This window comes from Spea bombifrons, chromosome 6 (assembly GCF_027358695.1).
Source record: "Spea bombifrons isolate aSpeBom1 chromosome 6, aSpeBom1.2.pri, whole genome shotgun sequence".
Taxonomy (NCBI): Eukaryota; Metazoa; Chordata; class Amphibia; order Anura; family Pelobatidae; genus Spea; species Spea bombifrons.
The window spans coordinates 34,353,610-34,374,390 of NC_071092.1; the positions used below are offsets into that span (position 1 = coordinate 34,353,610).

General features: G+C 42.0%; 1 protein-coding gene across 5 annotated transcripts in view; it reads right to left on the bottom strand.

The window, feature by feature from the left end:
• Positions 1-18,670, bottom strand: part of EVI5 (ecotropic viral integration site 5) — a 53,483-nt gene extending 34,813 nt beyond the window's left edge. Inside the window, exons 1-2 of one of the 5 annotated variants that reach the window (XM_053470237.1) lie at positions 18,507-18,670; positions 4,951-5,180 (exon numbers count right to left, since the gene is read on the bottom strand). In XM_053470237.1, coding sequence (XP_053326212.1) covers positions 4,951-5,180; positions 18,507-18,548 — 272 coding nt within the window. In that variant the 5' untranslated portion in view covers positions 18,549-18,670. Of the gene's footprint in view, positions 1-166; positions 277-4,950; positions 5,181-18,245; positions 18,342-18,506 lie in introns of those variants that run through there. The other 4 variants (XM_053470238.1, XM_053470239.1, XM_053470241.1 and 1 more) reach the window with 4 other exon arrangements.
• Between the last annotated feature and the right edge of the window lie 2,111 nt (positions 18,671-20,781).

Here is a 20,781-nt window from a genome sequence, read left to right on the forward strand (position 1 = left end):
TGTGTCCTTGAGTTCAGGTGTGGTCCAATTCAGATTTACCTGTCTGACATTGCACATTTTAAAATAACACAACATATCACGTGGCTTTAATAAGTCTTAAGTATGTTTTTTCCAGAATATGACTATTAATAGTGTATTTCAATAAGAATAACTTCAATGAGTTTACCTTAGAAGTTCCATCGCAGATATATTCAGACCCTCTTCTTCTGCGGGTCACATAGCAGCTACACTGTGCATGTGGCCCCTATTCTAAAACGCGCAATGATTAACACATGTCAAACAGGGCTATCAGAGCTGGACTGCACCATTCCTGAACTCAAGGGGACGATATCTTTTGTTGACAAACTTTAAAAGCATCCAATCAAAATGTTTCCTCTTGCAAACAATGGGTGTAAATACTTTCCACAAAGTGTTTTTGCCTCAGTCTGTTAAAGAAGATACCATTGCCCGTGTTACATATAAAATAAAGTAAAAACCACAGTGGGAAAGTTTGGGAGCCCCATTGCTCGATTATAGAGACAGACAGGAGAAAGGTAGAACAGAACTTCCTTAAAGCAGAGATCCACAGGCTAAAAACACTGAATGTCTCGTATATATTTTCAGTAGGTCCAAGAAATGAATACATACATACAGAAAACTGCTTTCTAGCTTAAAAGATACAATTTAGATCTAGAACCAGACTACATCACACAGCACCCTACAGACGACAACTCCAACTAAAGTTGACATTTGCATCTATTCACTAAAGATGGCGTTTGCAGAACAGTTGATTGTTTGAATTAGGGCTGAAACAACGAATCGATAAAATCGATAATGGAAACCGTTGTCGACGATTTCCGTTATCGATTAATCGAGTGATCGATTCGTTGTTGAAGCACTCGGCTCCTTTTACTTACCTCCGCGAGCGTTCCCCGCTTCTGCTACACGCTCTGCAGTCTCCGCCTTCTTTTAGCTACGTGAGGGATGTGACGCGCTTCAATCAAGACTTCAATAAAGTTTTAAACTTGAAGCTTGGAAGTGGAACGAGTCCGTGGCGGAGTTAAGTATTCTTTGTCTATGTGCGATTCGCTCTGTGTGAGTGGCTCCATTCGCACAGAGCGAATGGGTAGGAGCCAGGGTGCAGGGCAGAGTGGGGGTGGGGATGCAGGGTGTGAGTGGGGATGCAGGGTGTGAGTGTAGGTGCAGGGCTGGGTGGGGGGGCAGAGCATGAGTGTGGGTGCAGGGCAGAGTGGGAGACTGGGTGCGAGTGTGGGTGCAGGGCAGAGTGTGGGGGCAGGGCAGAATTGGAGACTGGGGGCAGGGGCACAGTGCAAAGTGCTGGGGCACAGTGCAAAGTGCTGGGTGCAAAGTGCCAGGGGCTGGGTGCAATGTGCCGGGGCAAAGTGCTGAGTGCCGGGGCAAAGTGCTGAGTGCCGGGGCAAAGTGCTGAGTGCCGGGGCAAAGTGCTGAGTGCTGGGCGCAAAGTGCCAGGGCTGGGGCAAAGGGCTGGGTGCAAAGTGCCAGGGCTGGGTGCAAAGTGCCAGGTGCAAAGTGCCAGGGCTGGGTGCAAAGTGCCAGGGCTGGGGCAAAGTGCCAGGGCTGGGGCAAAGTGCCAGGGCTGGGTACAAAGTGCTGGGTGCAAAGTGCCAGGGCTGGGTGCAAAGTGCCAGGGCTGGGTGCAAAGTGCCAGGGCTGGGTGCAAAGTGCATAAATATTGTGTTTGGGTTCTTGTACTTTGAAAATATTGTTTTTTTATTACATCATAACAAAATAAGAATGTTAATGTAAATTTTAAGTTGTTTTTTAACATCCAGTTCATTAAATTATTTTAAATAAACGAAAAATTTGCATATTGTTTTTTTTTTATCCGATTAATCGAAAAAATAATCGGCCAACTAATCGATTATTAAAATAATCGTTAGTTGCAGCCCTAGTTTGAATACATTAAAAACACTATCATGCTGGTCCACCCCGGTGAGCTTCTCCTGGAAGAAGGATTGAGCTGGCCCTGCATTATGTATACTTAAATCAGTATGAAGTTAAGATCTCTCAAACATTACCCTTTACATTGAACAGGTACAACTCAGACCTTCTAGCTGGGGAAGCTCACTGAGATTTACCCTTGATATTGTGTATGTTTATAAGGAAATTTTATGTTAAACATGTAATATGCAAAATATATATCATATATCTCATGCAAGGACAGCATCATTCAGATGACAGGCAACAAACACAAACGAAGTGTTTTTTGTTTTGGAAGATCTGCATTCATATAATGAATTTTCAGCGCAATCTAGAACTATAAGAAACATGTTTATCTCTAATCAGCGATACCACAATTAGGATACACGCCACAATGTGAAGGACTATAATTACTACTACGGAACAGGCAGTCTCATGACCCAAAACAATAATTTGCCAGCCAAAACAAGCATTTAGGCTGTCCATATTTTAGCACAGGTGGTTCTCCGAGGGACCGAGCAGCTGATAAAACTGCATAATAGGGTTGTTCGTAAAACCCAACTTAACACTTTCCAACACAGACAGCAGACTATCATTTTGTCTTACAAAGAGGCTGATAATTCTAGACCTGCAACATTTTGTAAAAAAGTCCAGTAAGAGGGCTATGTGGAAGAGGAGATCATGGTGCGAAGATAACACTATAGCAGCAAAGTCTGAGCTGATTAAACCAATTCGTTAGCAGCTACTGTGCTAAAAACTTTTTTTTTTTTTAAAGTTATTTTGCACCAGAATCACTTTTTTCTTTTTTTATACAAAACTATTCAAATTGACTGCCTGGATGCCAACATATCCAAAGACAAAAGGCTTCTGTGTCTGAGGGAAAATCCAACAATACATTGAACAAAAGACCAAAACTCAAAGAGGGGAGTGCATAAAAAGTTATCACCATGGCAACCAGTGGAACAGTCCAGTCAGTAAGACTATTCCACTGGTTGGTATGGCAACAGATCGCTTTGGAACTTTGGCAATCCTGGAGTGTTCATCAACTTGATACATGGCTAGACTAACATATCCATCATGTCCGAACGCCTCCATATCTGCACCGAGACTACCCAGGACAAGCCATGGTGAACCTCTGAAAAACCTCTCCGGACACCCGTCTACAATATTCTTTTCATTGACAGACACTACATGATCACAAATACGTAGGCACCTGACCATCACACCTATATGAGGTGTTGGACATCCCATCCCAATTCCCAGTTTTTAGTCGCTGAGTTCTTCAGTAAGGCCCATTCCAGTTCCAATGTCTTTAGAGATGGCTTTGTGCCTTATTTTATATACCCATTAGCAATCGCTGTGTCTGAAAGAGCCGAGCTTAATAATTAGGGAGGACGACCACATACATTTGCTCATAGTGTAGGCCAGCTGTCCTTTGTAATGTACTGAACTTAGCAGCGACTCTGTATACCGGCACAACGCGTTACATCCGTTTGGTCCAACGGAAACCGGAGCCTGTATAAATACCACAGACCTGCTTTCAATAAATGTTTATGCAACAGAAAGTTCATACAGGATTACGCTGTCAGAAATAGAAACATTATTCCTTCTCACTTGAAGATTTGTCAAGTACATGACTGTGCTCTGTGTGGCACGTTAGAAATATTTTCCCTTTTTCCTCTTGGGAAGGGATCCACTGTGGCCACTTTTTGGAGTTAATGCACTAAAGAAGGAGTTGGCAGGAGCGCTGCACTCTCTGGACATTACAATATGATGGGAGAGCCTCGGTGAGCTTCTGTATCCCAGTATAAGGCATATCTAAATCAGGAACATTTATTTAAAGTTACCCGACTGATTGAACTACACATTATGTAGGGAAATAAGCTAAGGGCTGCTCTTTGGAACACAGTTAATTCAGAGAGTTGAAACAGGTTTTAATGAACAAACCCTTTTATCACACTAACACTTCTGTAGGGCACCACTAAAAATCCTGCTTGATTCTGGCTTACACGCAGCCAAATGTTGCAAAACGCTTCTTTTTTTCAAGTGATTGAAGAACAAAGCAAATGTGCTACGATTCATTTACATCACATACTACAGAATTCAATGAATTTTTATATTATATATATATATATATATATATATATATATATATATATATATATATATATATATATAATCTATGTGCACACACACAATTGAAAAGAGGTGACCCTACTGCAAGCAACCATAAATTATTTGGCTTAGACAGATAATGAGCTAAAGTGTTATATCTCACACTAGTCAGACAAACAGTCAGTTATTTGAGGGAATGTAAATTGACAGTAAAGAAGTTACAGGAGGCATATCATTAAAACTAATGAACAAAGCCAGGAATGGAAAGCGTGACTTACAATAATATACACTGAGAACTCTGATCACTTGGAGTTCTTTGATGCCAAAACACTGGTTGTCACTTAAAAACATGAAGAAAAAAAAAGACAGACGAACTCATTCTGTCAACAGATTAAAGACTCTCAAATACATGTCCTTAGTGGCAAAAAACATCATAGCCTCGTGACAGAAAATTACCAGCAAAGTCTTAGCCACCTGTGGAGCAGCCGAAGAGATTTACATGGTTGGGTTAAATGCTTTCTGCTTTGGGAACATGAGTCTAACTGTCCCAGATCTCAAACGATCCATACTGCTTAATTGTGTTTAATTCATGTACTGAGAAGAAAAGACAGACAATAAAGAAGTCATGCTGCACATCATCATAGAAAAATACAACTGCAAATTATCCAAAGTACCCCCATGGCAAACAATGTATAGTCGCAGAAAGGAATAGAGATGGTCGGATGTACCGGACATTCACAGATAAATGTAATTTGTGTACTGGATAAGTATAACACTGCATAGCTGACCAAGTCATTCAAATCAAGCTAGGAGGCTTACTTACCTTGCCACCTACTAGCAGATAGCTCAGCCAACATAAAGCAGGGAATGCATCACAAAGTCAAAGAAACTTACCGATTTTGTTCCTCCAGCTTTGCTAGCAGCTCTACTTCATCTGGACTCAACTGAACCGGAGAGGACGGAGAAAGGGCAGGTGTGGACAGAGTGGTGGACGGAGATGTAGTGTGTAGTGAAGCTGATGGACTCGCCACCTGACTTGCCATTTGACTGACAGTGTGAGACACAGTGTTTTTCACCCATGAGAGAGTAGAGCTCAACTTTTCTGCAACCTTGTCTGTCGCCACCTGAGAACGAAGAGCAGGGAACAATTTGTTTTTAGAGCTTCAAAGCAGGTTCTGGTTCGTCTTAAGCCTTAAAGTTTACATTGTCTTTGCAGTAAAAGAAAACCGGGCAGAAGAATTAAAAGCTCCCACAGAGTACCTTAAGAATGGCTTGAATAAATCACAAAAACCAAACCGGCACAGGAAAAGAAACAACTGAATGTGATGGGAAGGTGGAAGAGAAATTCATGTGCTTTAGTTCTGTTATCCTAACCCAATCTACTAGACAAATACCCTGACTCCTTATCACCGTGCCTTCTGTAAACAGTAGAATGTCTCAACCAGCCAGACACTCTGACAAATGTCTATATAGGAAGGGATTTCACAGCAGTGCCATAAAGAAGAAGCCAACATGGAAAGTCATTCAAAATATTATATGACTGACAGTGAAAGTAGCATCCAAGTCTGTAGATTAACCCCTTCATGTCCACATAGACATACATTTTTTAAAAATTGTGCTGAAAAGCCCATTAGGACGTATTGGTACGTGTTGACTTCTTGCAGTGGCAGGGACATCATCGCTTTTGACCGCCTGCACTACTCCTCAAAGCAGAAGCCACTGGCTTAATGCTTACTGATCACTAATACATAACTTAATGCCACTTTTTAGTAAAAATGAACAACAAATTAAACATTACAGTGAACTGGCATAGATAAGGTGCAGGAGAGATCCCTAAAGTGCAAAAAAATGTACGTGGGGTACGTTTCATCAGGGAATGCTGCTGAACATAAATCGGGTCATCATTCATCAACCTAAAAAGGTTTATGGGTTTTTTTGTGCACACAGTTATGTTTTTGCACATTTCTATGGCTTCAGATGAAGGGAAGTTTATTGGAAAAAAAGGCTGACAAATTTGGTTTGCCTCTAAGAGTCATGTCCCCATCGCCCCCTAATATAATAATATATTATTCTAAAGAAATTAAAGATCTCACAAAACATACAAAAGAAAAATGCTAAAAGTATATGCTCAGTCACCCCCTCCCCATACATAACGACACACCGACTAACACTACGGTAAACATACACACGGACACTATACACGTACACTACTCCGCGTTACCCGTCTGCGCTGCGTGTTCGCTGCCTGCTGCTGCCACTCGATCACCCCGAGGTCACATAACGCGGGCCCCTGGATGCCGTGCACCAGCACCCCCTGTAGCCAAACAGTGGCGGCATTTTACCGGCTTCCTGGGAGCCAGGAAGTGATTTATAGTCGCCATGGTGACCGGGTTGCATTGGGCCTCGAGGTAACCTATCTTACTATGTACAAGGGAACCCCATTTAAAGTGGAAAAGTGACAGTTAAACTCAGTTATTCACTAAAATGATCGTGCCCTCAACTACCCTACGAACGAAATTCACTAACGATACAAGCAGTTACAACCCAAGCACAACATGGCAAAGCTTTCCGCAAACAACTCTTTTGGCCATCGTTAATAGGAAAACACTGCTTTAAACAGGACAGTAACAAACAGGACTTCATTAGTACTGCCAAAAAGTATTACCTTAATGCAGTGTTAGAGCAGGAAAAGTCACATGACTGACAATGGCCTCAGGGTCTGCAGATAAAGGTTTCGGACCAAAATGAGATAGAACCATGTTTTCTTCAAGTGTAAACTACATTACTGTATACAGTTGTGTAATGCTCAAATAAAGTTACTTGTTTGTTCCATGGGACTCCCCATCGAAGCGAGTAAAGCCCATTTACGTATGTGCCAATGTGCTAACATTCTTACATGACATCTCACTGTTCTCCCGTACAAAGCCAGCTGTATTTTTGTGTTGGACCCTCACCGTCAAAAGCTTTTATACAATGCAAGCTCTTCAGAGGCCAGCACTGCACTGAAGAAAAATACGGCACTTTAAATCGCTTAGAATTCTGTAACGCAGCACACAAAACCATTAAATGGGATGGTTTGGTGGGGGAACAGGTCTAAGGGGCCACGTAAATAAATCTGGTGACTAAAGCGATTATGGAAGAAGTGTACACAAAGCATACAAGCCTGTTACACATAGCTAGCGTTCTTGTTGGACTTTAATACCAATTATTACTTGGCCCGACCTGACTGGTTCTTTAATTTTAATAAGCTGCCACACATTACATTTATGAGATTCAATTTAAACAGGGGTTGGGAAGGTTGCTTAGTAACTTTCACGCTGCACCATGAAGGGAGTAAAGCCGAAAATATGTTTGGTATGTTTCTACCATGAAATATCTCCTTCAGGTCTTTGGCACAGCCAAGAACATAAAGCGAGCACCGCTTTCACTGCGGTTTTGGGGTTTTTAATATATATTATATATTTCAATAACATCTCAAATATTTAGGAGAGCAGATACTGCTAATTTAAATGCAAAGAAGAGGTTGTCTCCAGAACAGACTCAGGGCTATAATATGTTAGGGGAAAAGGTTTGTTACTTGTTAGGCGGTCTAATAAAAACCGCAACGGTTTAAACAGCTTCCTCGATTTAAGCAGCCTGCAGATTTCACATTTCAGCTAATAAACCAGAGCCGGGCATTGTCGTGGCAGAAGTCCCGTGTGTTTGCTTTCCTACGTGAACAGAATGTAAAGTTACGATGCGGAAAAGCTAAAAATAGCAGCCAAGGTTTCTGGTTCCCTTTCATGCAAATGCTCAGCGAGAATTAAAAGCCACAGCTGAATACGCCAACCGCTCCAACCCGTCGCCGGGAACAGGAACATGACGGAGCCAGGAGGGCAGGCCCTGCAGGTAGCCTTCATCGGAATATACAGTCTCCTCCTATGGCACATTACGTAGAATTAGCCATCTATTTCAAGCTTCGTATTTTATATTGAGAGGTTGGTGTTAAATGGGATACCCTGCCTTTAAAATAGGTAAATATAACTGATAGAATGTGCGTAGAAGCAAAAGACAAGCATGAAGTCAGTCTTGGTAGAAATACGATATTCAGGATGGTTGGGCTGAATAGCATCATTCATCTATCATACACACTAAAGCGGATAGGATGGCTGGGGCGTCCTTTTAACTACCCTGTTCTGTTACAAAATATATGTGGCGTGTCTTTAAAGCAAAGGTTAGTCATCAAAAACGCAGCGAACAGGCTGTATGTAAATGAGGTATCAGTTGTTTACCGCCTACAGGTGACAAGAACACGATATGATGATAAAACACTGTATGACGTCATTCCATCAGCGTGCTCTTAAAAACAATGGATGGTTTCAAATCCGTATATATAGGTGGGGTTTTCTTTATTGGAAGCTATTGCAGTGGAAATAGAGCAGGTTAAGGTCAGACTGCGTGTTATTAAAGAGACTGTGCCTTTATCTGGTTTTAATATAAATGGTTTCCGAGTATTAAAAACACGATATCACTTTAGGTCTAAACAGACACGAACAGCCAAGAGAAGCCATTTACCCTAAAAAGCAACATTTGGAGCAGTTTTAACCCGTAACAAACAGCTGATTTGAACCGTCTGGACCCATCAGATTCAGTCAGTCGGCTTTGCTGTTCTTTGAAACCCTGAATAACTGGTAAGAAGCATTTATATGCATTATAACATTTAGTTACGCGAGGGTCTAAGTGGTTCAGTGGGAATTGCAGCAGGAAACGAAAGCCCATGCACATAAATGTGATACATGCTACATTTGCCAAACTTTTATTGCAAAATTAGGCCTGGAAGATAACTAATAATCATTTAACGCTTTCAAGCTCATAACCGTTAAACTCATCAATATCAAAATACAGGAGATATTTGCCCCCTTAATCTAAACATATACACATTAATGTCTAGGGCTATTTCTGGCTCTCGCCCCAGCCCTAAACACACACTAAGCTCAAAATGAACATAGTAGACAAGAACCATACAGTCCACCAAATCTACCCATTTTCCTGCTGCAAAGACTCGGACCTTAATCAGTCCATCGTCCCGTCTTACATTCAGGATAGCTTTAAATCAATCCCGTGCATGTTTAAATCCCCTTACCGTGATAACGTCTGCTACTTCTGCTCAGAGGCTGTTCCGCTCATCTAACAAGGTGTCATGAATGCCGGTGGGAGAGTAAACGTAGTGAAGTTTGATACCACCAGCTATGCACCTATTTACCAAAGGGCCAAAATAATCATGTCTGGAGAGAGATCAGGAAGACCCCGTAAAGAGCATGTGCTCCACATGTTTTTAGACTGCCCGATATGCTGGTACAACGTGGGTTTTAGATGCTAGTGATTCAGAATCTCTAACACGACACATATCTTGTAATAATAGACACACAAAGCTACAAAACCTGTTTTAAGTATACTGGTGCACACCTGAATGAAAATGAAACATGCACCACTAAGACAACCTATATCAACTCAATTACATGCTGGAAAAACACCGGTTAAGGCAGATTCCAGCAGCAAGTACCAATATCTAACATACCTTGAAAGGAGAAACATGCACCAGAGGAATGTTCTATTTAAAAAGGCAACGTTCCAAATGGAACACTTATTAATTATAAGGGAATTATTGACCATCAAGCATCGGTTCATCCTTAATTACAAGACGAGTCTATAAATTAATGCGGCTTCAAGGAGCATCGCTGACAGATATTTAGCCAGTTCTGATCCCATACGGCCATTTCTGTAGAAAAGAGCAATGAATCAATGTCATTCCTTAACAGCTACTGAATCTTATCTACTGGAGACTCAAAACAAACGCACAGATTCATTTCCGTAAGCCTGGCACTGTTAACTCCAGAAAGCATCCACTCTGTATCATCTGCAGGAGAAATCAGTAGATCATGAGATGGCAGGAGTTTTGTAGTTTCAACTTTCTAAATTCACTATGCATTATAAAAAGGGACATGCTTGGTACAAAGGGCTGAGATTCCCCCCATATAATGCACGGTTCAGCTTTCAAAATAAATAAAATCTCATTGATTTATTTACGCTTTATTCATGGCCATCTCAGCTATTCTTGGAGCAGATGCCTTCATGTTGTATGGTATCATCAGTAGGGTGAAAATGCAACTCTCCTGCCAACTGCCCTTCTGAAAAGAAACCCAATCTATGGCATCAATCATTTCACAAACTGAAGGAGCATTCAAGTGAGTTTGGGTTGGGTTAGATCACCTATTATCACAAATGAACTTCATCACAATAATTAGAAAGTCATTGTTACCGACGCCAATGAATTGACTGGCATTAATAAGAAAATGCAGTTTCATATATAGAATCATAACAGAAACGGAACTTCCCGAGAACTTCATATTCTGACAGTGGTTACATTTCATGTTTCATGGACTTAATTATAAAGTAGCTTGGACCATGAGGAAGCACTCGTGTAACTACATGAGACCAGCTTCATTAACACTTCGTTCCTCACTGGAAAGAGAATAATGTGTCCACCTACATTAATGGTCTTAATTGAAAATGCAAAGCCTATTTTTACACACGTACGCAGATAAAAATGTAATACAAAAAAGGAGTATATTCAGTAAAAAAAAAGGAGTTTGTAGATAGCCGACCCCCAGATATCATTCTGAATTATCAAGAGAAGACCACAGCGAGCTTCTCCCGAGAGAAGGTCCTAGATGCAGGAAAAGTATTGCCAAAGCCAGCCCACCATCATACATAATTAATTCAGTGGGGTGAAACAACAATTCTCCAGCAAACTCTAACGCCAACTCCGTGGGTATACGGCTCAAGTAAAAACCAGTTTGCTTAATACAATTGTGGCTGAAAGATATTAGAACAATGCATCTGTTGTGATGAAAGCTTTGTCTAGTTCATTGAAACAATCATATAGATTAGGTTTCTGGCAGTCGCAAGCTGTACTCGCCCGGCTTCTCATTGTAGAGAAAAGGTAGAGGGCAGGTAGGATGTTTAAATGAATGCCACCAAGATAACCAGAAGAAAACCTTACATCAGTCTATGCCAACCTTATCCACGCCAGGATACTATATCGGCCAAGTTAAAGAAGTCACCCATGGCAAATGTTTAGCAAGTACAGAGTGCTTAGTTCCATGGGAAATACACTGTAGCACATGTAGTCGGTTTTGTTTTTTTCTGGCACCATGTCATGCGCTCTAGAAGGGTATTGGGCTGACACCATAACAAAAGGTACCTAAAGGTTCGATCCTGGACAGACCCGCAAATGTGAGAAGGGGAATCTCTGCAATCACACATCCAACATCACTGAACCCTGGAAAAAAAGAAATGGGTATGACCACCCCTTAAAGTGCCAGACTTTGAACTTATACTAAACGGTCCAACACAGGGAACATATGGAATTGCTTTCTGTTACTCGGGGACTCTGCACCAGAGGACTGTATTGGGATGCAACTATCAAAAAACTTGCCGGTACGGCTGTTTTTTCGGGTGTAGCGGGCGGGAGCAGGCGGACAATGTACCTGCGGGTCCCAGTAATGCGCCCAGGAACCTAGCGGAGTCACGTGAATTTACGTCACATCACGTTACTGCTTCCTCTGGGCGGGACAAGAGAAGAGACACTGTGTGCGAAGGCAGCCTTGCGGGAGTGTGTGGGAAATCTGCAGTTCAGGTAAGGGGTGGGGGAGTATGAGTGATTGAGGGAATGAATGAGGATCTGTGAATGAAGGAATTACATTCTTCACCATCTCTAAAAGCTGTGACAGAATGTTTGCAGGAGCAGGCCGGATTGGACACATATACTGGGGAAGCGAATGGTAATGGTCAGAAATTCTGTGGGAGCGGGATTAAGAAAACAGCCCCGCGCAGGGCTCTACTTTGCACCCCACCACCGTGGCAGCAGCAACTTAACAAAACAGACTCGTTTCACCATAGTAGCTTTCCCTTACACAAAAAGACACTCCAAAACAAAACTATTCCTCCAGAAATTTCACATGACTCCATTGTCCTAAATCACATACCAGTGAAGCAGCCACAACAGACTTATGTCCCAACGCCAAACAGTCTCTGAACAGGCCCCAAATCTTCATTGGGTTTGAAGCAACAGAGCCTCGTTCGTGCATGTTCAAGCCTGCTCATTAAGAGTGCCGGAGGGAAGCGCGGATGACAAAACATTAAACAGCTTAAACACTATAAAGTTACGCGTCTCTCGTGTCTCTGCCTGCCTGGGCTTGGGGTCTGTCATTTTCCCTCACTTCACTTTGTACAGGTCTCTACATTGTGTCATCTACAGCCACTATAAGCATTTAAATCCTTATCTGTAGGTACAGATTTTGCATGATTATTCCTCCTTTTTAAAAATTTCTTTTTGTAGATGAAAGCTGATACAGTAAGCCTGGAAAAGGTCAGGAGAAGGCCGATGCGTCCAGTACAGGACAGCAAATCCCGGACAGGACAGCAACACAACACTCACATTTTAATGCAATAAATGCAACAGTTTCATGGCTCAAAGATTCCTTACCTTCAAAGGGTTTCACCCACATTGGTCTATGGGGTTTAGTTTAGATATAACAGAAACCTACCCTAAAGTAGGTATGAAGCCTGATGTCACTGCACTTCCATACACCAGACGTCACAACGACGACAATGATGTAGTTGAGTGTAATCGTGCATCATTCTGCATCATGATACCGAGAGCTATGGATCCCCGTATTATATGTCGGGAACCGGGGATTGCATTTTCAACTCAACATCCCTATGCTTTATGAAGGGGTTATACATTTATAAATGTATAAACCTGGTGCTCATCTATTTTTGTACTACCCCTACCCCGGGAACATTAGTATACAGAAATTAAATCTACATTAAACAGAGGGCTTATATTTTTTTATACTTCTTATGGACATCTAGAGACACAGGACATGTCCAAACTTTAGCATACAGGAAAAATGCGTTAAAAAATAGACCATTCTCAGACAAGATGTATAGATGTTTCAAGTTCTTCTGTTTTGCGGACATCAAAAGGACCCCTTCAGCTTTGCTGGTTACTCACAAATATTTTTATTCCAAAAATAACGTTTATAAAAGATTTAGGGTATATGGGGTGAAGGTCTCCTTATCATCTACACTCATAGGGCAGGTTTGAAGGCACCAAAAATGGGAACATGGTTTGAAAAGGGGAAAAATGCATTAGAAGCATGCAAAGGCTCTCACTAGACATCTGGTGAGCAGTTTGAATTCACACTTATGTGACTGCTGGGAGATGGGACACAAACAGACTGACCCTGGGAGCACAACTTACCCACCGATACTGCTTAACTTTCTCCAACAATACCGACTGAGGAACAGGGAATGCCAGCTGCCCTACGACAACTAATTCTTGTGCAACGTAGCATATGATTAATCTTCCCCTCGGTGTGTCTGGTAAGAAGGGTGAAATCATATCTGGACAGGAGGCTTCTGCTGACCTTGCAAAGCATTAACAGCAACAGCATACGATCCACGCCACTTCTGTTAAACTGTATATGCCCTTTCACTGCGGAATACAGATTTAGAACATTGCTGACAGACCGATTTCTTGGCCGCTCGAGCTTCTCATCCTCTTCCTGGTTTACGAAACAGAATTATCTATGTAAAATAGACCTGTATCACAGGATACAGCAAAGTAGCCCAACAACATTAGTGACATCTACGTCCTTTGAAACGGGTAAAGAGGAGAGAGAAACAAAACACCACAAAAAACTTTTTGTATGCTCATTCTCGGGTTTTAATAAAAACAGCACATTCAGATGAGCCGATCCTTCCTAAACAGCTGCTCTAGAGACCTGTTGGCGCACAGATACAGAGCCCGTAACTGCCTTTGCAGGAGTTCTACCGGTGGAACGGCCCATCAAAAAAAAAAAAAGCAAGGGGCTCAAGAACATGAACGACCATTACTTCCACACGTCAAGGGGTGTATTTATCGAAGAGAGGAACATTTCAACATACTGTCTTTCTTACGCATTATAAGAAGGACACATCACTGAGCTTGTAAGATAGAAGGAGACAGTTTGGCATAAATGTCCCCATGGTATAGTAATATTCAAGGAGGCACGGCTCAGATCTTATTACTCCTAAAACTCAAAACACTGAAAAAACAGGCAGCTTGTTTTTTTATCTTCTATAGGGTAATGTAGGTTCACGCTGGCATATTTTCCACGTAGTGGTGAGAGACAAACAGATTTTAAGCTCGTTTGAGTTCTGTTTACAGCGCTATGTAAAAGTCAATAAATTATATGCCATGCGGTTAACGTGAATGATCAAAATTTGCATAGCAGGCAACCAGCAGATGCCAGAAAGAGTCGGAGATTACAGGGAACCTTCACAATAGAAATAAAGACTCTGAACCCATTTCAAATAAGTGATCAATTTAAAAAGTCAATGAAAAAAAGAAAAAGAAAAACCAATGTAACGAGCACTTGGATGAACTATCAAACTGGCTACTAGCAGCTTAATCATTCAGAATAATATCGCTGTATGTGTAAAGGTTCACTGCACAGAAGCTGGAAATTATTATTTTCCGCGGTAGGAGCCAAAAACAAATCTTGAGCCAGAGTAGATTTTGGTACACGGAGTAACCTTGGGTACATACAGAATATAATACAGTTCTAGGCCTCTGTTAAAAGCGCTGAATAAAACAGAGTACCCAGTCTGGATAGTTTTGTAGAGGCAATGATACGGAAAACAATTCATTAACTTCAACCGTTGATGAATTGCATCGGAGAACAAACACCTTACAACGCTTGTTCCAACCAAGAGAATATTTATCAGCTCTGAGAATACCTTCTCCCTTGGCTAATCTATTACCGCCGTCTAAACAAGTATATCGCTTTATAAAACTTACACTACACATACAAAATATAACTGCCCCGACAAATCAAGATGATCTTTAAGGTCACTTGAAACACAAACACACACACACATATATATATATGTATGTGTGTGTGTGTGTGTTTTTAAGAGACAGTACAGCATGAAAGCAGAAATTTGTGACATCCCGTTACACTGATAAATACTGGCAGTATTGAATAGCCAACAGGTTTGGTGACATGTATGTTTGTGCGAGCTAAGAATGTCACGTTTCAGAATAATTGTTGCATGTATGGTTAGCGAGCCAGTCGGGTCCGTGTTGAAACAAACAATGGTTGGAGCGAGGAAGCACACACCGCAGAAATCTCTGCTTCTGCTGTCATACGAGATTAAAAAAAACACCCGTTAGAAGGACGCCAGCGGGAATCTCCAGCACTTCTGTGTTCGGGAAACACAAAGCCGCAGGGTATCAAGGAAAGGGTTTCAGCAGACCCAGCTCTGAAGTGTAAAGGCACCGCTAGGCAACATACGATACATTTCATCAACAGCACAACGATGATTAAACGCTCTCTTGCCAAATATTATGATCAGAATTATATATAATTGCCATTTACAAATGGTAACAAATAAAAATAAATATAATCTACACTTTATTGCAATAAAAGATTGTAACCAGGAAGAGGAATATGAAGGCGTCACATAATAGAATAAAATAGAAATCTTTTTTTTGGTCTGGCTGATCATGTAAAAGAGGAAAAAGATGGATAAATGGTTCTTCAGCAGCACATTACGTGACTCAACATCCAACCGAGTAAAAGCTTTCAGTAACATGTTAAAGCATTTCGTAGCTGTACATCACAACTGTAACCACTAAAAACACAAACAGCCACGGGTGCTTAACACCCCACACTACTAAAGAAGGGAGCACTCTGCGATACCAGCCTTCGCCAAGATGAAGACACGAGTCCAGGAGCCTTAACTCCCGTGTAGACCGTACATTATGCTTTACATTCATTGGCACGTCGTTAGTTTCCCCACAAAAATCAGCAGCTCAATATGTCGACACACACAGGGGGAAGGAAGCTGCAGCATGTTTTTAGTTTCCCCAACATTAAACAGTGTATGTAAAAGAGCTTTCATGCACATGGCTTAGGGGAATCCCTGGGACACTGGAGATAAAGAATCATTCTCTAGGGTCTTAAGAAGCTTTGGTGTAACTTTACAGATGAAGGGTCACTTCTGATCGTTAACAATATGTCAACAGTGACAATAAGTAAATCCTGGCCACAGCCTGCGCGCAAAGGACAATGCGGCTCTTCATCATTACACGCCAGAGCAGGACGTTCAGACACAGAACCTCACGGCAGATAAGGCCAATCGCTGTCACTACATACACTTCCTACCTGGTTTTAAAGCAGATGCTTTCTGATCTTTGGCCTTGATGCTAAAAAAGGTAGATTTATAGCTATTCAAGCTTTTTACACAAAGAAAAGCTTACAAAAAGAAAAAGTGGGATGCACCTCAAGGTAGTTTGGACATAACAGGCATAGAACACGCAGGTTATGTTATGATTGTTTTTCGGAGTGATTTGAAAGGATTTATTCCAGTTTAACACGTTTTGAAACAAGTGCTTGGAAATCATTAAAAACAGCATAGCATAAAAGTTCAATGCCCAACTTCTACTAAGAAATATTTCTTTAATTGCGTAAAATTCTGCCTCATTAATAATTTTCTCAGAATGTTTAATAGGTTGTTGGCCACAGAAACCTAAGAAGCCTCTTCCTAAATTTCCATGCAATTAAACAATTAAAAAAAGATCTACTAAGGGTTATCTGCGAGAGTCCAATTAGAGAGACATCGGCCAACAAATACACTTTAATGCATGTATTTTCTTAGCTTCCCCGTTAAACCATAATTTTAATGGATTAATGGATAATTCAATTACTACAAGGTACCTTAATATTGGTGGGGTGTATGGGGCTGGGAATTGTTAATATTTTATTACGTGGAACAGCAACTTTAATTGAAACTGCAAGGAACTTCTGGATGGACTTCTTGTAGGCAACTTTTGAGGAGCATCAGGTGTGAAATATATATAATAATAATAAAAAAACATGGCGGGTCACTTTCCATCCAACAAGGGAGTTCAACAATGCCTTTAACTGCGGAAAAACCTCTTGGGTAGCGAAAGGTACAAACTTAATATATGTTATTTTTACCTCCACTGTCCAGCACCGCAGACACACTATGATGGAGCTATGTATCAATAAACAGCAGCAGCTATTTTGGAGAGGGTTTGAACAGAGCTAGGGGGCTTACAGGACAGTCAATCTGACACCTTTGAACCGGCTGTGATATTGAAGGTCGGCCAATTGTCGTCTGAAACTCACAAAGCAAACCAGAATACCCTCCCTCAGGCCTAAATCTGCGAGGCTGCCGTGTGTGCTTCAGTCCTATGTACTCATTATCAGGGGAGCACATCTCCAGCCCTCCGGGGCGGCCAACAGGGCACCGTTCTGGATATGGCTATACTAACGTGTGTTTGTTTGTTTATATATATATATATACACACACACACACACACACACACACACACACACACAATGCCTAGGTCGACCTATTCAGGACACTGCATGGTATATTGGCTTTTAGAAGCAGACCTGAGGAGTCTGAATCCATGGTGCTCCATGTGGAGATAGGGTGATGGAAAGTGAGGGAATGAGATTCTTATCAGTATGAATACAAGATGCTAGTCTCATGGCTCACTGTCTGAACCCAGCAGTGTAACTTAATTAATGCACATAAAAAGGGGTGCTAGAAGCTGCTCTATTGCTGGATCCTACGATGGCTAATGCACGTCCACCACATCAGCCCATAACAAGAGGAAAACGAAGAAGCGATTGTCGGGGATCTCTGGGATGGCAAAAACACCAGTCTGAGGAGGTGCGATAGACCGGTGGTGGCAGTATGTCTGAGTGAGTGTGCCCATCTGAGCGTGAGCGTGTGCATGCCCGAGAGAGTGTGTGTGTGTGTGTGTGTGTGCGTTAATTGATGGCTAGTTTGTGTTGTGCGTTGTGTGTGCCCAAGAATGCGTGTGTGTGTGTTTGTATCCGAGTGTGTGTACCCAAGAGTGTGTGTATGTGTGTACCCAAGAGTGTGTGTGTGTTAACTGGGTCTTGCTCCAGGGCTCAGTATACAGCATGGCTCGTATCCTCAGCACAAACACAGAAGGGGGGGGCGCTGGTCAGGTTACTTACTGAGGGGAAACAATCTCTGAATCACCGCCTCATTACAGAGAGGAGCGGGCTCCCGGAGACACGTTATACGTTACCTACATGGGGTGTCGGATCCAGTTCTGAGGTGATCTCAGGCCCAGCAGTCTTGACACGTCCCTCTGGCTCCGCTCACTCCTTGAAAACAAACCCTGACCTCCTCCTCCTCCCTGGATCCTCCTTTCCAGGAAGCCGGGGCCTGAGATAACACCTCTCCTCCTTCCGCGTCCATCCCATGTACCATGTCTCTACCGCAGCAAGCCCCGCACAGCCACTTACCGACCACAATAAAGCCCCACAAGTGTCCCCCTGCATTTCGGTTACCTTGGAATCTTTTTCCCGGGTCTCTTCAGTCAGGTAAACCATGAACTTCTCATCCAGTTCCCGCTCCGCTGAAGGTTAGAGATGCCGGTAGCGCTGAACTCCTCAGTCCCGATCGGTACGAGATGAACTCCCTGGTTACTACTGCTCCGTAGCTACCCGCCTCTCCACTGCGGCCGCTGCAGCCACCATACACTAACCGTGACGTCAAATTCTCCCTGTGCGCAGGCGCGGCTGCCACTTTAACCCGTCTGCTGCTGGGGCTTAGGGTGCTTACTCCAGGCTATTAATGTGGGTAATCCCAGGACAGGGTCACCCCATACAGCATGGTCGGAAAGTTCCTGGTTGTGAAATGGACAGATCAATAAAAAAGGAGGAAGCAATATATTGCTGGTACTGGGGCACCCTGACCGGTAAACAGTAATGGTGGCCGGAACCATATGGGGAAGGTATAATTGGTATTAATTGCAGGGCTGCTATCAGGGGATAATACCCGTTCATGTGTATAGGGCCACCGCCAGACCTTCCTGATCTGTCACAGGCCCTCTCGTTGGCCCTCACAGTCTGTTACCTGTGTCTGGGATCTTCTGGACTTTTGGAAGAGATGACTGTTTTATGGGCATTGAGCCCTTATGATCCCTCTCTGGAGATTGGGGTCAGTGGCCCTTTTCCAGGTACTGAGGTCTCTTGGCCCTAATGTGGGCGCATTTGGCGGCGCAGCCCCTGTTTTAAGTTGTGCCTTTGGCCCCAAGATTAATGGCGGCGACCATGATCCAATATATTGGTGAAAGCCCATCTGGCTCTGTGTGATCTGCACCTACAGGAGCGTGAAAGTCTCAGACGTAATGATGAGTTCAATAAGTCTTTAGAGCCCCAGCTGGCAGATCAATGACTAAAACAATGAAACCTGCCATATAAAAGGCTGGGGAATGGCCAGCGTTGTCATCATTTTATTTGTAGACTGAGTGCACCTTCTGGGTAGCAGAGCTCCCAACCACAGCCTTCTTTATGAATTTGTATTTTGTACCCAAAGATAATATAAAATATTTTTTATACTCCAAGCTTTAGACATTTTCACCCGGTCTCTGGGGGAGGGCAGGCCCACGTGTTCACGTTCTTGGATTCTAATTATTTTTTGACTTGGTGCTTTTCTTGACAGCGTATCAGTTTGCATACAAATCCCTTTCAATTTCCATAAGTCTTTCCTTCCATTATAGTTGCCATTAGAATTATTTGTCAGGCAGAACTGATTAGTTTCTACAAAGAACCGTTGTGAAAGCTTTTAACTAGTTCATATTTTGAAGTTGATCCAACAGCCTCCAGTTGTGCATCTTTGTCCCTTAAAATATGCCGCAGAACAACTTGTGTAAAATAGTAAAAGAACATTATGACAACCGTCTCATGGAATGTTTTGTTATCATATAACCTACAGATGGGCAACAACAGCCATTTTCCAGATGATCTTGATGGACGTTGTATCCATGATGTGAAGAGTGGGCCATCAGGAAAACAACTGGATGTTGTATCTCCAAAGGGGACTAAACATGAGTCCTGTAATAGTCCATTAGACATACCTGCCGGTGTCTCATCTTTACCCATGAAAACAGAAAGTAGGAGCATCTTCTCTGATGGCTCGTGAGAAATATGGGAACATTTCATGGAAAGGCTTCGATATGGCTTTGGTGGAGGGAGATGAAAGTCACATAATTCAGAATAACCTAATTTTACATATTAAGGACCCACTGCTATCACCCTGCTCTTAATATATGTACAAAGCCTTATATAATGCTATTATTATGAACATTAAATACTGGTACTTAAAAAATACGGAGAATAATTAAAACACATTTGATATCATTAAAATAGCTAAGTGCTTTGAAAAAATACTGAAAAATACTGTCAAAACGTAACACACCATCACTAATATTTCTGCCGTGTCAACAGTTTCTGACAATATTTATCATTTCTAAAATGACTCTAAATAAATAGCATATATAGTACGCATCTATATACACAATTACACATATACTGTTTACTTGAGTCTCAATGTCCAAAGAGAAAGTAACATACCTGAGTACATAGGGCTGTATAGGTAATTAGAATTATATTATTATTATTATCTGTCAGTAATAATAGTAGATAAGAGTGGATTGTGTACATGGACCCAGATTAATTGATAGCAGGAAATAGACATAATGCGGATTTATGGGATTTCTTTTCCTTTACTAACTATATATTCCATTGACTATACAATAATAAACATAATAACATTAATTTC